Source organism: Pteropus alecto, unplaced genomic scaffold (assembly GCF_000325575.1).
Source record: "Pteropus alecto unplaced genomic scaffold, ASM32557v1 scaffold86, whole genome shotgun sequence".
In the NCBI taxonomy this organism is placed as follows: domain Eukaryota; kingdom Metazoa; phylum Chordata; class Mammalia; order Chiroptera; family Pteropodidae; genus Pteropus; species Pteropus alecto.
In genome coordinates, this window is record NW_006442109.1 from 2841932 (window position 1) to 2858925 (window position 16994).

The 16994-nt window shown below is 32.9% G+C and overlaps 1 protein-coding gene across 4 annotated transcripts in view; it reads right to left on the reverse strand.

Moving 5' to 3' along the window:
* KTN1 (kinectin 1) overlaps positions 1-16994 on the reverse strand; it is an 88407-nt gene that overhangs the window by 36206 nt on the left and 35207 nt on the right. For all 4 annotated transcript variants that reach the window (XM_015595971.2, XM_015595969.2, XM_015595972.2 and 1 more), the window contains exons 6-18: positions 15454-15570; positions 14650-14790; positions 12000-12106; positions 11084-11216; positions 9652-9739; positions 6072-6238; positions 5610-5678; positions 4171-4208; positions 3409-3499; positions 2986-3054; positions 2435-2472; positions 2203-2284; positions 1339-1407 (exon numbers count right to left, since the gene is read on the reverse strand). In XM_015595971.2, coding sequence (XP_015451457.1) covers positions 1339-1407; positions 2203-2284; positions 2435-2472; positions 2986-3054; positions 3409-3499; positions 4171-4208; positions 5610-5678; positions 6072-6238; positions 9652-9739; positions 11084-11216; positions 12000-12106; positions 14650-14790; positions 15454-15570 — 1209 coding nt within the window. The remainder of the gene's footprint in view (positions 1-1338; positions 1408-2202; positions 2285-2434; positions 2473-2985; positions 3055-3408; positions 3500-4170; positions 4209-5609; positions 5679-6071; positions 6239-9651; positions 9740-11083; positions 11217-11999; positions 12107-14649; positions 14791-15453; positions 15571-16994) is intronic.

Below are 16994 nucleotides of genomic sequence, written 5' to 3' on the forward strand. Positions count from 1 at the left end.
GCTATCATTTGCAATAACTTAGATTCCAGTTTCTAATAAAAGTATGTTTCAAAAATTTTAAAGTATTAGAGAAACATGCAAAGCTTGTTTTAATGTGTCATTCAATATCAAGACTTTCTAGAATATTTTTAAAAACTGGAATTTGAAGAGCTGTGAAAGAGTATGAAGGCAATGCTTAGAAACAGGCATAGAAGGGACACTGCCTGGAGCTCTAGTTTATGAAGACATGCTTTGTCAGGCTGCTATAGTTTTTTGTGTTTATTTTTATTTTTCAAGTAGAGTTGTCTTTCAATATTATTCTGTATTAGTTTCGGATGTATAGCATAGTGGTTAGGCATTTATATAATTTACAAAGTGATCCCCTTGATTAATCTAGTAACCACCTGGCACTATACACAGTTATCACACTATTATTGACTATATTCCTTATGCTGTACTTTATACTCCAGTGACAATTTGGTAACTACAAATTTGTACTTCTTAATCCCTTCACCTTTTTCGCCCAGCCCCCAATCTCCCTATCTGGCAATCGCCAGTTTTTCTCTGTATCTATGAGTGTTTTCATTTTGTTTCTTCATTTATTTTGTTCCTTAGATTCAAAATATATGTGAAATCACATGGTATTTATCTTTCTCTGTCCGACTTACTTTGCTTAGTATAATACAGGCTGCTATAGTTTTGATGGCTTGCTATAAATACAGAAAAAACTATGGCACTAGGGGGTAGAAATGAGATGGAAAACAAATATTCTAAGAGAAAGGAATTAAGGCTTAAGACGCCTTGTTTATGCAAAGCACTAGGCTAAGCACTATACATAAACTTCCCCTTTTAAATCTACCAAACTTATGATGTAAATAAAATGTGAAAAACTAGGAATGAGAGCTCTGCAAAAGTTATCAATATCACCTATTTTAAGTGCTAATAGTAGGTTTCGAACTCATTCTCTTAAGAAATCATGCAGCCTTAGAGAAAGAGAGGCTCTAAAAGTCTAAGAATTTTCATCCTGAGAGCCAAATATATCAAAATGACTTTAAAAATTCTGTTTATGCATCTTATTACATTTTTCTTTCCTTTCTTTTGTTGTGGAAAATGTTTATAGACAATTTAACATTAGCTTCCTTTCAGGAAGAAAAAATATGCTTTCTTTTAGGTATTTGAAAATCACAAGATGAACAGAAATGCAATTAAAAGACACACCTATACTTAAGTAAAATTTCTCAAAATAAATGAGCTGGTTACAATTTAAGACCCAGATCTTGTTATGTATTGGATATTTCTACCAATTTAAGACCCAGATCTTGTTATGTATTGGATATTTCTACTCATGAAAAGCCTTACCTGTTCAGAAATAAGAGTCTGTAGCTTCTGAACTTCTAATTGTAATGCTTTGTTTTGGTCATTTAGAATCTGGAAGAAAGAATCTCAATTTATTGTTTTATTTAGAAAAGTAACAAAGCAATCATGGGTTTTTGAAAAAATCAAACCCATATAATTAAGTACTAATAAAGTGGCAAGTGAATTATATACTGATATAATAAGGCAAATCTCACATGGCTCCATTTTCCACAGTTTCAATGAATATATTTTAGAGTATATATATACAGTACTAGTATAAAGTATATGTGCAATGCTCTCTAAAACCATAGTTTCAACACATCCCCCTACTTCATGTCATGTAGTTTATCCCGAAATGGTGTTAACTCTGTGCCTGGAATTGTTTAAAGTGTATTCAAAGAGTTTAACAGTTTGTGACAATAGATTCTGAGAAACTCAGCTCTCATTTAAGTGAGTGCTTACAGGATTCCTATTAAATAAAAGCGGGGGGAAAGCATACCATATTACACACAGAGATGCACCCTGGCAATCAGAATGCTTACAATACTTAAGCTGGTTGACTATGACCAGAAACTAGCATTGCACCAACACTGGAGTCAGATAAAACCATCACAAACTACCAACTAAAAACTGCACAGAAAAGGTTGGAGCAAAACGAATTTCAAAAGTCTATTATAAAAAGAAATAAATTAAGATAATCTAGGCAAAAAGTCAATGATAAAGTTCATTGTTTGTATAAGCCCTCAAATAAACTATAGAAACACTGTTACAGAGTGATCATATATAAAAAGTAGTATTTCTAGGTTCACTTCACCTGAGAACCATACAAGGTTGGTCAAAAACAATGGAGCTGATGAGCTTACACACCTTAAATTCTTCCATTTTGTCTGAAATTTCACACTGTAGCTGCTCTTCAAGCAATCTTATTTTATCATCCTTAACATGAATACTATGAGAAAAAAATCAATTAAAATACTTCATATATTCAGAAAGTTTACATAAATTACGTATACAACTACCAGTTATTAGCAATACTTTCTGCAATTATACTTGAGCATAAATGTATGAATGGCTCCATGTAGAGCAATATTTTAATCACCTTTTTTGCATCTTCTCCAGTTCATGTACAGCAGCAGCCTGTGTTTAGAATGAGATGAGAATCATATCATTTCTCAGGAAGCACTCAAAACTATTCCTTCAATTATTTTTACATATTAAAGAGTTATATTTTCATATATTTGGAGTAAAGGTAAAGCAATATATTTCTATAATACTTTTTGCTGTCCAATGTTTCGTAGTTCTCACTGATCAACTTTTATCCTAATAAAAATGTATATCCTTTTTAAATTAATGGAAGGCTAAAACAAATCAGCACATTAAGAATGTTTTAACTGTTCCTCTAATATCTCAAAAGTGATCAATTTACTGGATCAAACATTAATTCTAACATGAAAATAATTAACATCTAGGTGGGCCATGAGAGTTATAGTCAAATAGAAGAGGCTTTCAACGACACACCATGCAACCAGACACAAATAACTACTATATTTACTATCTACATGGGTAAAATTAGGGCTTGCAGTACTGATAAAAGTAAGTGTAGATGAACTAAAATTCTCAGGTAAATGCTTGAAAGTAATAAAGATCTACCTGTTCATTTGCCAGGGCCTGTAATTTTTGCACTTCAGCTTTTAATAAGAAATTCATATTCTGTATATCCTAGAACAAGAAGGAAAAACAGAACTAGAAATATTTAATACAACTGATTTTTAAGTTTATAAAACATCTCTTCTACTTAAGCAAAGGTCTCCAAGGGTCTCAAATCACAATTTCTTAAATCAGAAAGAGAAACCATCAATTCCTGTTATTTAGCACATTTCCCAAATTATTATGAGAAAAACCCTTTTAACTTTTCTTCTTAGAGAGCAAAAAGGTATTTTGTAGTTTAGAAAAGAGATATCTTTCAAATGAATTCTAGAGTATTTTCCATTCTTCATAGACATTTGTACTGATTATAAGATCAGGGTAATTCGATGCCTATAAAATACTGCAGCCATTTAATAATTACTATACCTTAAGTTCCTCCTCTTTACTTGTTAAATGATCATGTTCATTTGCTAAAGAATCTTCAGTCTGTTTTATCTGCTTATCCTTTTCTGCAATCCTTTAACAAGAAATACATTTGTACATTTAATAAACATTTAGAAGTCAAATCACAAAGGATTAAAAGCCTTAAATATGATCATCCTTACTTAAGTGGTTTCTCACGTAAAAGTATCTTCCAATTTTACAGCCACTGTCATTTTACTACAACTCCTAAAAATACCTACCCTTATTTTAAAACTTGAAGTCAAAGTAGTAATTTTTTTTTTAAGCTCGTAAGCCTGGCAATGTCAAAACCATACTGCAGGGCTTCTGAACTCAAGTGATCCACGTCTATACAATCACACAATACACAAAAAAACCAGAACTTTGTTTTGAGTATACCACCGATACAGTTAAATACAGATCAGCTACAACTACTTATTAGACACAAAAACTAATTTACTTACACTGATTTGAAATCACAATTATCTTTTCTATATAACTGCTGAAGTTCAAATAAAAAAAAATTCCCCAACTCTTTTTATGATGAAGACATATAAACACAAAACATGAAATCTTTAGGAAACCAACTCACTGAAGGAGATGAAAAAGAGCAAAAGTTGCTCCAAATCTAGTTGAGAGTATTTTCTGAACAAGTTAGAATATAGAGTTAATCATGTGTTGAATCTAACAGGTATAAGTTAATGGTGACTAAGCAATTATAAGAGAAGTGTAGAAAAGCAGGCTTACACTTTATGTAATTCTTCTGCTAGAACTGAAGCAGAGGTCTAAGAAAGAAAAACAGAGTCAACATAAAAGCATTTAAGAGAAAGTTTTAAAGTTGTACAATAATCACAACAGAGCTTTAAAAATTAAAAGAAATTAATGTATACAAAGTTGTTAAGGCAGTATCTGGCCCATGATGAGTGTTCAATAAATAGTAGCTATTATTCTGAAAGCAAATTTGATCACCAACAACCAGTATTAGGGAATTACATATTATAAGACATTTTAAATAAAAGAAGTTGATGAGCCTTAAAACTATATAACAAGCAACAAAACATAGGAAAAACAACCACAAAGTCCATTTTTTCATCCCTGTGCCTCTTTCTTTTCTTTAGTAACAACTTCCAATAATGAAATGATAGAGTTCATGATTTAGTCATCTTTACTTTTTAAAAGATATTTCTATTACTCTTTAAGTATTTAATTCCTGATAAATTCTCTAGAGCTACCTCTCAGCTAATAAGATCTCAATCCAATTTGAATTGGTGATTTACATATACATCCATACACAAACATCTTTTCCTATATTAAATAATTCTTCCCAATTAATATGAGACAATAGTTTCCACCAAAAAAACAATTAGAAAAAAAAAATGTTTGCGATCTCAAAGTTTTAGGACTTTGAACTTGCCTGATTCTTAAAAATAAGGTTTTAACATTAAAGCTACTTTTTATACAGAAAAGTGACTTCTATTTTAAGATAATACTTTTTCTACAAAATCTAAAATTTTAAAGTTGAAAAAGTGAAATAGAAATTCTCAGTATGTACATTATGGAAACAAGTTAAATATCTCATAAGTTTTTTTCTTTTTTCTAAACATTGTACTTTTTATATTCTGAAGACTCTATATATCTATATCTATCTACATTTATGTATCTATCATGTTACATTAACAATGCTGCCCGAGAAAAACAAGTCTTACAATACTACTTGCAAAACTTTGGAAGGTTTCCCCACTCACTAAACCTTAAACTGATCCTTTTGCGGACATAATCTGAGAGTAATGGTTAACATACTGTTATTACCTTGAGTATATATAAAGTTTTCCCTTACAGCTAGTCAATATTTAGTAAACACTTTTAAGACATAGATTACTCTTCTTGACACATTTGGCCAATTCCTCTAGTTCCTCCTATGGTAAAAACTCTCTAACTCACCTCTCCATTAGCTGGATTTGGATTTCTTAAGTGTTTTCCCATAGAACTGTATTATCAGAATATTTAGCACTCAGGATCATCAATGTTGACTGACTAGTCTCTCAATTTTCAATCAGGATCATCAATGTTGACTAACTAGTCTCTCAATTTTCAATCTCGTGCTTGGCTCTCAGCAGGCACTCAGATGACTATTTACACAGCCAGAAAACTATTAATAATGATAAGTAATAAGAAAGCACCATTACCTGAGCTGCAATCTGGGAATGGAATTGCTGAATTTGAGCTTTCAAAGCCTCATTCTGCTCCAAAATATCCTTTCATAAACAGTAACCAAAAAGAAGAGGGGGTGGGGGGAAGTTTGCTGTTAACAAATATACCAATGCATATGAAAAAAGTGAGTTACAGATACATCTCTTTATCTTTAAAAAGGCATTTTAAAATAATAATTAGGCATTCTTTATTGAGAGTTAATTTACAAAGTAGAAATTAAGAATATGTTGCGTTATTCCTAATACAGAAAGTGTAAGGCTATGAAAACATCTTCGAGTACATATTCAAACAAACCATACTGTGACATGTGCTCAAAGGTTAAGTTATAATTATTTATCATCACTCCAGAAATAGGATAAGGTAGACTATCCTCTCTTCTACAAAGACACATCCAACACTGCCCACTTTTATTTTTTAAAAGAGAGAAAATTAGATACCTGAAGTTGCATTTGTAGAGACTCTTCTTTGTTCACCCTTTTTTGCTCCGATTCCATTAACTGCATTAGTCTTTGTTCCAACTGTTGTTTTGATACCAAGGTATCTGTAAGCTTACTATGCAGACTCTGTACTTCATTTTCTTTGGCCACAAATTTACTCTGTAAATCTGTAACAAAATACTGCATCTTACAAAGGTCTCTTCCTTTGCCTGGTGACTGCCACCCATCTTTAATTGTAGGCATTACCTTCTCTAGGAAAGCCGCTTTGAATCTCTCCTCTGTTTCCCTTCCTGCATATGACTTCTGTGAATAGCCAATGCTTACCTTTAATCACTGTACCTACCATACTGTACTAATTCATCACCTCTCCCAGCTTTCTGAAATCAGATTGCTTTTTCTCTATATCCAGAGCTGTGCCTAAGGCTTGGTACAACAGTACATATTCAATAAATGTGTTAAATGAATAGTACATGGATGTTTAAAAGTGTTAAACCATTTTTTAAAAGCATTCTTTATTTCCCCAAAGATTGTTTAGTATTTTAGTAAGTTACTTAGTGAATTTCTTATAAATTCTCTGTACTCTTCTACCTGAAAAACAGAGAAAGGCTGGCAAATGTCTCAGTGTAAAATGTAAAACTTTTCTGTCTGCTTCTCTTCATAGCAATAACCCCAAAACAACAATAAAAAATGAGAAACAAACAGTCTTTGCTACAATCAGAAAATAAATATAACTCCAAATCAAGAAATTAAGATAAAATGAATGGAGAGATGGATAATCACTAATTTGGCAGAGACGAGGAAAGGGAAAGTGTTCCAGAAACCTAGAATGGCTCAGGAAATAGAGATACCAGGTATTATGAAAGCTGCCTCATGGCCCCATACACAATCAAGTCCAAAAGTCAAGGGCATGAGTGGAGGATTGGAGAGGAGACACAACACGCATGACAGGGATAGGACACAGACCACTACCATCAAGGATAGAGTAGCAAATATAGAAGAAAAGAGGAAATGTGTATTTGTGTGTGTGTGTGTGTGTGTGTGTGTGTGTGTGTGTTACATAAGTTTTAAGAAAAGTAAAATGTTACTTCCATAACAAGACACTAATATAAGAATGGAACACAATTTATAAAAGAGCTCCTGGAAATTAAATATAAAATGGTAATGTCCAGAGTAAGAACACAGATGAGCATGATATTTCTTACCAGCAAGAGTAAAAGCTAAAACACTGACTGAATTAATGCCTTCAAAATTCTGTGGGCAAAATTATTTCCAACCCAGAACTCTATATCCAAAGACACAGGAGCCCTACCTAATAAAAAAACAAACAAACACACACAGGGAGGCAGCCAAGATGGGGAGACAAAGAAATATGTCCCACATGAAAGAACAGAACAAAGAATTCAACAAAATGGAGACAAGCAATCTACCAAATGCAAAGTTCAAAACATTTGTTCTAAGGATGCTCAATGAACGTAGGGAAAACTCAGTGAGAACTTTAAAAAAGAGACAAAAAACATAAAAATGGAGGTAGAAAACATAAAAAAGAACCAGTCAAAAATGCATACAATAACTGAAATGAAGACTACATTAGAGGTAATCAATTAACAGTAGATTAGATGAAGCAGAGGACCGAAACAGTGATTTAGAAGATAAAATAGCAGAAAACATCCAATCAGAACAGTGACAAGAAAAAAGAATCCAGCAAAATGAGCACAGTGTAAAGGGCCTCTGAGACGACATCGAGCATAACAACATTCTCATCACAGGAGTACCAGAAGGAGAAGAGACAGAACAAGGAATTGAAAACCTATTTGAAGAAATACCAACAGAAAACTTCCTTAACCTGGCAAAGGAAATAGGCATACAAACCCAGGAAGCACAGAGTCCCAAACAAGATGAACCCAAAGAGGCCGACACCAAGACACATCATCATTAAAATGCCAAAGATTAAAGACAAGGAGAGAATCTTAAAAGCAAGAGAAAAGCACCAACAAGGGGGCTCCCATAAGACTGTCAACTGATTTCTCAACAGAAACTTTGCAGGCCAGAGGGATTGGCATGAAATATTCAAAGTGATAAAAAGCAAGGACCTACAACCAAGATTGCTCTACCCAGCAAAGCTATCATTTAGAATCAAAGGACAAATAAAGAGCTTCCCAGACAAGAAAAAGCTAAAGGAGTTCATCAATGCCAAACCAGTATCATAAGAAATGTTAGAAGGATTTAAGAAGAAAGGAGAAGGATTAAAAATATGAATAATAAAATGGCAGTAACTACATACCAATCAACAATTACTTTGAATATAAATAGATTAAATGCTCTAATCAAAAGACAGGGTGCCTGAATGGGTCAGAAAACAAGATCTTTACATATGCTGCTTACAAAAGACTCATTTCAGATCAAAAGACACACAAAGACGGAAAGTAAAGGGATGAAAATGAAAAAAAAAAAAAAAAAGCTAGGGTAGTAATGTTTATACCAGACAAAACAGACTTTAAAACAAAGGCTACAACAAGAGACAAAGAAGGACCCAGTAATCCCACTTCTGGGTATTTATCCAAAAAAAACCCAAAACACTACTTCTAAGGAACACGTACATCCATATGTTCACTGCAGCATTATTTACAATACCCAAGATTTGGAGGCAACCTGGGTGTTCATCAATAGATGAATGGATAAAGAAGAGATGGTACATATATACAATGGAATATTACTCAGCCATAAAAAATAATGAAATCTTGCTATCTGCAACAACATGGATGGACCTAGAGGGTATTGGACTGAGTGATATAAGAGAGATAGAGACCAATGGCATATGATTTGACTTACATGTGGAATCTAAGGAAAAAAAATAAACAAAACAGAAAAAAACTCACAGAGAATATTTTGAGGGTTGCCAGATGGAAGTGGGGTTGGGGGAGATAAATGAAAAGGCGTGAGGAATTAAGGAATACAAATTGGTAGTTACAAAAGAGTCATGGGATGTAAAGTATAGCATAAGGAATATAGTCAATAATATTGTAATAACTATGTAAGGTATCAGATGGTTAGATTTATCAGGGTAATCACTTCACAAGTTACATAAATGTCTAATCACTATGTTGTACATCTGAAACCAATATAATATTATATGCCAACTGTAAATGAAAAATTAAAAAATTATTTTGAAAAAGAATAAGTAGTGAAAGAGTATTTAAGTAGTAGGCAGCTCTCAATGTTTTTTTCTCTTCACAATATAGGAAGTGAGTCCCTCCTTAGAAGCAAAAAATAAAATGAAGAGCTGATCAAGAAACTAAAGGGAATAAATAAATATAACTACAGAAAGGAAATACACACAGCTAGGCTCCATTACCCTATTATGGACTATAATTTTATCTGCAAATTAACGCTTTAGACAAAGCTAGTAGAGTGCTTATTTTTAAAACCCTAAGAAATGTTAAAGAAATAGAAGTACTGTGAAATGTAAAAGCTATTTTTGAGCTATAACCAAAATGCCAAATTATACTTTCTCCACATACAGAAAGAAAAAATTTTACCCAGAATTATGTACTAAATTTACACGAATACCTCTTCCCCTTACCTTGCTGTGCTGCCTCATGCTCTGCTGTCCTCTTCCTGATATAGCTCTGGACTTCTTCCCACCTTCTCTCAGCTTCTTGTAGTTGAACCTGGAGAAAGGATTAGTCAATACAAACACAGATCTAATTTTTTTTTTTTTTAAAGTATCTTCTACCTTTACTGTTGTGTCATAAGACTGCTTATTCCAACAACTAGTATCCTACATTTTAATAAGACAGGTAGATATGCCTAGCCTGAGAACATGTACAGATATTATCAGCCATAGCCATTCTACCCTCTGATATACAGGATTTACAGATTAGAGGTTATATCAGAAACAATATTTGTGCCAGTGAAATCAGTATAGCTACTACTATGTATATATCTGATCCACTTAACTATAATCTATTTTTCCATTAATCTTCCTTCAGCTGATAGGCTTTCAAAAGATAGGATGGTATCTGTATTGCTACATCTCTGTAGGTACCTAAAATTTATATTTTGAGGTATAGCACATTTTAATCTTTAGTGTCACACATCCACTTATCCATATCCATAGAGAACTTCTATATTTATAAATGCCAGCAGTAAACACACCAGTAAGACAAATATTAAAAGAAGGAATAATTATATCAATCTCCCACAGGGATCCATGAAAACTTCAAGATACCATAAATTACACTGTTTTCCATATTCAATTATTCCCGAAGCCCCTTTAATCCTTACAACTCTGGAACCAGTATCAAGGTATGACTGTATCAAATAACTAGGTAGGAATCTATCTAATACACTTAACTTAAACAAACTGAACTATACATTCAACAAATCCTCTCCTCAGTAAAAGGAGAAAGAGACAATTCTACTCATCATTCTACTCAATGTGCACATGTTATAAAGTTCAAAAGAAACAATTCTATTCCTCTCTGTCAGTCTGAGCAACCCCATGAATCTCTTCGCAGTATGAGCATCTTGCGGTACCAAGTGTCTAAGATAAATTCTGGTATCTAAAAAAGTGTGATTTTTGTATACTATGGCTCAAGTGAAAGCTACCAGAGCATTACCTGGTTTTACACTCATACAAAGAAAAACCGTCTCTCCTAATGCTGGAAGAAAAATAGGATTTACTAAACTTACTAAGAAATCCAAGTTATGAATGATAAGTGATGATGAAGATAATTTTAATTACATGATTTCTGCCTTATATAGGTAGACTCTAACCTCTACATATACAATAAATCAGCTAATTTCATTTTTCATATCTTCAGTCTTTAACTTCAAACGCAAGCCTATATTCAATTCTTTTATTAGTGGACACATTTCTGTATAGGCAGAGCACTTATACAGGTCCCATTAAGCCTCAAACTACATTTCTCAAATCTATATACACATTTAGATCACTGAATTGAATATCTACATTATTTATGAAATGATAAATAAAGGTAGAAATATATCACCTTCAACTGAGTAACTGCTTGCTCAGCATTCTTCTTTTGGACTTCCTCTTGCTGTAGCTTTCCTGTTTTCTCAGTCAGCTCATTCACCAATCTGGCATAATCCTGGCGCAGTTTATTTAGTTCAGCAGACTGCCTGAAAATAGTAACTGGATTAGGATCCTTCCATTATTACAAACCCATATAAAAAATAGATAAACAAAACGTATTTTAAATTACTTTTGCTGAGTTAGTAATTCCACTGATAGCCAACTTAAAAAGCTGTGACTACTAAAATGAAGTTTGGTTGAGTGTAACCTCTAAATCATTCTGATAACAATAACACAAATTCTAAAATCACTGTAATATAATAAAAAAAAATGGATGACCACACACATAAATAGAAGCAAGGGTGTTACCCTCAAACTGATGTTCCGAAAATCTATTAAAATCAACCAGTCAGGGTTTATTCTGCATAAGCACGCTACTGGTTTTCTCTAGGGCACTGTTTCTCAAAGTACAGCCCAGAGCCGACTACATAACTATCAGATGAATGTGTCTTAGGTTACTGGGATCCACCTCAGAGCCACTGAATCATAATCTTTTAGGGGTAAGACTCAAATATGTGCTTTTTTAACTGACATGCCAGATGCTCTTCCAAATAATTAAATTAGAAAACTACTATTAAAGGGGATAGATGGTTGAAACCTTGTAAATTAAATCTCATAATTTGTACCCTAGTCTACTGGTGGCACTGTATTTATCACACAGTTTAGCTGAAGAGGTTCCTCACACAGCAAGAGAAATGTTTTTGAAAATTAACTCATGTTAGAAACAAATGTAAGAAAACAAAGTCTACCCAATTACTATCAAATGTCATTTTGATGATTCAAGAAAATACTCTGCCATTCAATTAAAAATAAAGCATTTGGAAACATACTTGTTTTCTAGTTGGTTTGTAGTGTTGCTGACAGCATCTCTCAGTATGCCATTTTCTTGCTTCAAGTGAGCTATCTCTGCCTCCATCTGCTCACGAACTTGCTGGAACTAAAATTATTTTACAAATGTAAGATTTAGAAAGTAATGACTGCCAAAGCTAACTTTAAAAGATATTTTATTATGAAAACAATGTAAAAAACAACAAGACAATGAAGTATGTACCATCCTTCTCAAATAAATATAAACAAATTTAAATGATGAATTACATTTTGATAATGATGAATGCAAACTAAATACAAGCTGCCACAGCATTCAAGAATGTAAGTAGATGCTAGCAGTTATCATATTTGAAATACAAAATAAATACACAGAGATACTGTTTCAGAACTGAAAGATGATTGAAGACTTCTTTCCTACCCAATAGACTCATACAGAATAAAGCCTGTCTTGATCCTATGTCAATTTTACGTTAATATTTTCTAATGAAAGATTTTGGTAATAAAAGGTTTAAAAATATGTTTGACACATTAATTTTAAATTACAAATTGAGCTATAACCAAACAGATAACAAATTCATTACACAAAAATCTGCATGCTAAAATAGTCTGGCCTCTAATTTTTTTATTTCAGAATTACAGAAATCAAAAGATAACACTGAATATTATATCCCCATAAGGATATGTCTTACTTCAATGTGTATTAATTTTTAGTAAATGTATTAAGAGAAATTAAAGTATGTGTTTCTATTTTCCAGAGAACTTATTATATGGAATCCAGATCCTGGCCTCTATAAGCAATCAAGTAAAAAAAATGATTAAGCATTTCAACATCTTTCACCTTCAATAAAAGATGTTGCTACAAATACGTGGCTAATTTTCAAATGAATAATAAGTAGGAATTAAGAAGAAAAAAATATCAATTGAAGCTAGAAAAATCAATTCTTCAACAACTTGATTTATGGGGGAAAATATTTCAAATGGCTAGGGGTTGGTAAGATAGAAGATTGGGCCAAATGAAAGCAGTGGACAGGGTAAGAACTTGAAACAAAGTCATTCACTTCTTTTTTGCTATTAGTGTATTTCCATGGAAGCATTTAAACTTTGATAGTGCTGGAGAATAATTTAACATTTTTCAGCAGACAAGCAATGTGATCAAGGTAATATTTTATAAACAAAAATCTGGTACTAATTACATGTTGGAATGAAAATGAGAGACCTGTTAAGAAGGTGCTATAACTATGTTACTATGAAATAATAAACTAAGATGATGTCTAAGAACTGAATGCAAAAGTAATTAAAAATAAAGTATCTTTAAGATTTCAGAATAAATCATGGACTGGGCAAGAGAAAGTCAAAGGATTCAAGCATAACGATAATAATGCCTCAATACTGGAAAATAAAAACCAATCTATCAAAAGCAAGGATTTGATTTCAGACATATGTTAAATCTAAGGTGATGACAAGAGCTTCCAAACTGAAGCATCGGCCAGCTACAGAAATAATTTCAAAAAAAACTCTAGTCCAGAATGTTCCATTAGGGGGAGTATTACAAGCTCATTTCACAAGTAGACCCAAACAATGTTCTTCGAAAAATCTATTTATCAGTAATAAAGATGATAACTGAATCTCAAAAAGAAACGAAAGAAGGAAAAGAAAAGACAAACAAAAATCACTGGGCCAGATCTAACTGGAATCATGGAAACAGGTGATACATGGAAAAGACCAAACCGTCTGAAATGTTGAAAGACAGGTGAAAGTACAAACAAGAGACAGAAAGTCACTTAGGCCAAAACCTTACAAGTTTTTCTTCATTATCACTTCTCTCTCCCACTCTCCTGCACTCTACCACCAAATCCCTATCTACCAACTCTTCTGATATCACTCAAACTCATCCTCTCATTGGCAACATCTAATTTCAGGCGCTTGTTCTCTTGAATTCCTGCAAAACCTACCAACTATCCTGTGTTCCATTCTTCACAATGCTGCGAAAGTAATAATTTAAATACTAATATAATCGCATTGCTGGGTTGCTTAAACTCCACTGGCTCCCCAGTCTTCAGTTATACAAAGCCCTTTAAGACAAGGACGTCTACTTACTTCTCTAAATCTTCTCTACTACAGTCCAACCCTGACTTCCAAATACCACAAGTCTTACTGTATTTCTCACAAATTATCACTAGACAATCTGTAGTGCATTCATTAAAAAGCTCAATCTTGGGTCCCATAACAGACCCACTGAACTATCATTTCTAGGAATGAGACTAAGGAATCACACCAAGTAATAACCTCTTATAACCAGTGCCCACTCCTTCATTCACTCAACTGCCAATGCCCAATTGTTTCAAAAGATTCAACACAGTCCGCATATCACTTCTAAGTATTTTCTATCAATCCTTATCTCATCTACCTCCCATCTCCACTGTTCCAAATCACTCAATGTTTACCTCTAACGTAAACGAGTATTTACTTGTCAGTTTCCAGCCCCTCCACCTCATCCCCATCTACAAAAGTTGCTTTCTTAGGGAGGGAGCCAGTTTAACTAGCCATTATACCATGGCCCAGTATAGGGCCTTGCACATATCAGGCACTTAAAATTTTGCTAATGAAATGAATGCAAACATTTCATTTTGTTTTCAAAGAATGAAAATATACCTTCATCTGCATCTGTTGAGTCTCTTGATAACTGACATGAATTTTGTTTTGAAATACATTATGTTCCTTTTCTAATGCACCAATCCGATCTTTCATCCTTGCTATAACCACATTGCTTCTTTCTTTCTCTGTCATCATTTCCTATAAAATACATCAGAAAAATAATTATAAATAACTTTGTTATTAAAAAAATAAGTACAAGGCTATAATAAGAAAACATTTTTAACATCAGCAAAAGTGATGTCAGTAAAACAATCGTGAATTCTGAAATAAGTACTTACTTAAAAACCAAAGTCAAAGGTTAAAAAAAAAAACCACTGTCTTCTACATCTTACCTTCTCTTTATACCAGTTCCCTTCATAAACACTGCTGTTCTGTTTACTCTTATTTCAAATGCACTTTCTTGTCTAAGAGTTAGACCAGAACCTGGAATAAATCCTACATTCTAACTTGACTATAAGAAATAACATTTTTAAAGAAAAGTTAATTCTCCATAATTTGCAGATACTACCGCTCTTGTACAGAAAAGGGCCAAAATAAAATAGCCTAGGAGAGAAAAAAATAAGTCTCTTTCCTAGAGGAAGAGATAAGGATATATGTATACAGCAAAATGGAAGTTTGGAATAAGAGAAAGTAAGAAGTCAAATCTTTAAATGGTGATTTCATTTTCTGTTGCAAGTATTATGAACTTCTAGAACAAATATTAATTATCAAAATACAAGAAAGCCAAGCAATCTTAAAGTTATCTGTAGGTGTAATCAGAAATTCAGGAAGTATATATTTTAAATACAAGAATGTCTTCACCTGGGTTAGCTGCTTACACCGATCCTTCATAGCAGTGCCGTCTTCCTTCAGAGCAGCAAGTAATTTGTCTTTTTCTTGAAGCTGATGTAAAAGTGCAGTCAATTCTCCTTTACTTGACTACAATTGAGAAATCAATACAAAGTTAGTAATAGTTAACATGGGCTAATGAAAATTATGAAAATGAAGTATCTAGTATCAAACGTTCTTAGGACAGTGCAGTTTGCTACTACATATAAAATAGAATGACTGTCAACTACTGATCAGTGAAGTATTATTCAGAAAAGTCACTATATTATATATTCTAAAGCATATAATAGGATACATATCAAAAAAGATTTTTACAAAGAATCATAAATTATAGGTCTTCCAGTTTTAAGCCCAGAGTCAAGATAGCAATCTCCCCTTCTCTTCTTTAAAAATCAAAAGAATATTATGAAACCAAAATGCAAAATGAACCAAAATTAAATAGTCATCTGTAATATCAAAAGCATGATATCAGGAAAGACTGACAAAAGTAATGGTGCTCAACAACCTTATCAGAATATACTTAAAACTACAGAGGTGCCATGGGTTCATAGCTCTCAGTTAATAGACATATCCTGAGAGATAAAGACAACAATCCACCATTTGACACCTGGAATAAATGCAGATAGAAGGCCGGAATTTTCTTGGAAGGAGGTCTCAAGAAGCAGAGTAAGTAGATATGAAGAAGAAATCATACAAACTTTACTCAAAGAGAGCATCTAGTCAGTGAGGCAGAATCAGGGGAGATTCTCTATAGTGAAACTCCTCATAGTGAAGCTTTTATCTGGTAAGAAGGAAAGGCTAAAATAACTCATTTGCACACACAGCCCAAGAAGAACACCAGTTAGCCTTGGTCCTTCATTATCAATTCCCAGGCACAGAGATGATCCAAGAGGAACATTCGTCATTGGAAGAAAAGTACTGATTAAAAAGAAGTAAAACAGGATCTATATAAAATACAAAAAAAAAAAAAAAAAAAAAAAAAAAAAGATAGTAAGAAAAAATGAATGGCAAGTGAAGAAAAATCACCAGAAAAAGACTGTCAAAAAGAAGACAAAAATTGTGATTCAAAAAACAGCACCATGATTTTTAAAAATCTAAGATAGTCGTCATTTCTGGAAAAACAAGAGTAAAAAACAAAGCTCACGAGAAAGAGCTCAGAGAAAAGACAAGACCAGAGAATAAGATGAAATATGAGCTGGCAAAACCCAAAGTAGAAGTAAAACACCATCTCAGAAAGGTAATCTAAATAGAAGCAGCAAACAGGAAAAGACAGGCTGCTGAAAATACAAGAAGACACTGATTACAGGATGAAGAAAATAAAAAGAAGCAGAAATAAACCAAAAGGCTTAATATTTTTAGGACTAAGATATGAAAGATAACTATAACAGGCAAAGAAGATCCAACATATGCTTAACTGATACCCATTATTTCAATTATTTTAAGTGACACTGAATCTCATGATTGAAAAGACATGCCTCATCCTAAGTAATACTGATAAAGGAGTCAATGCTCAG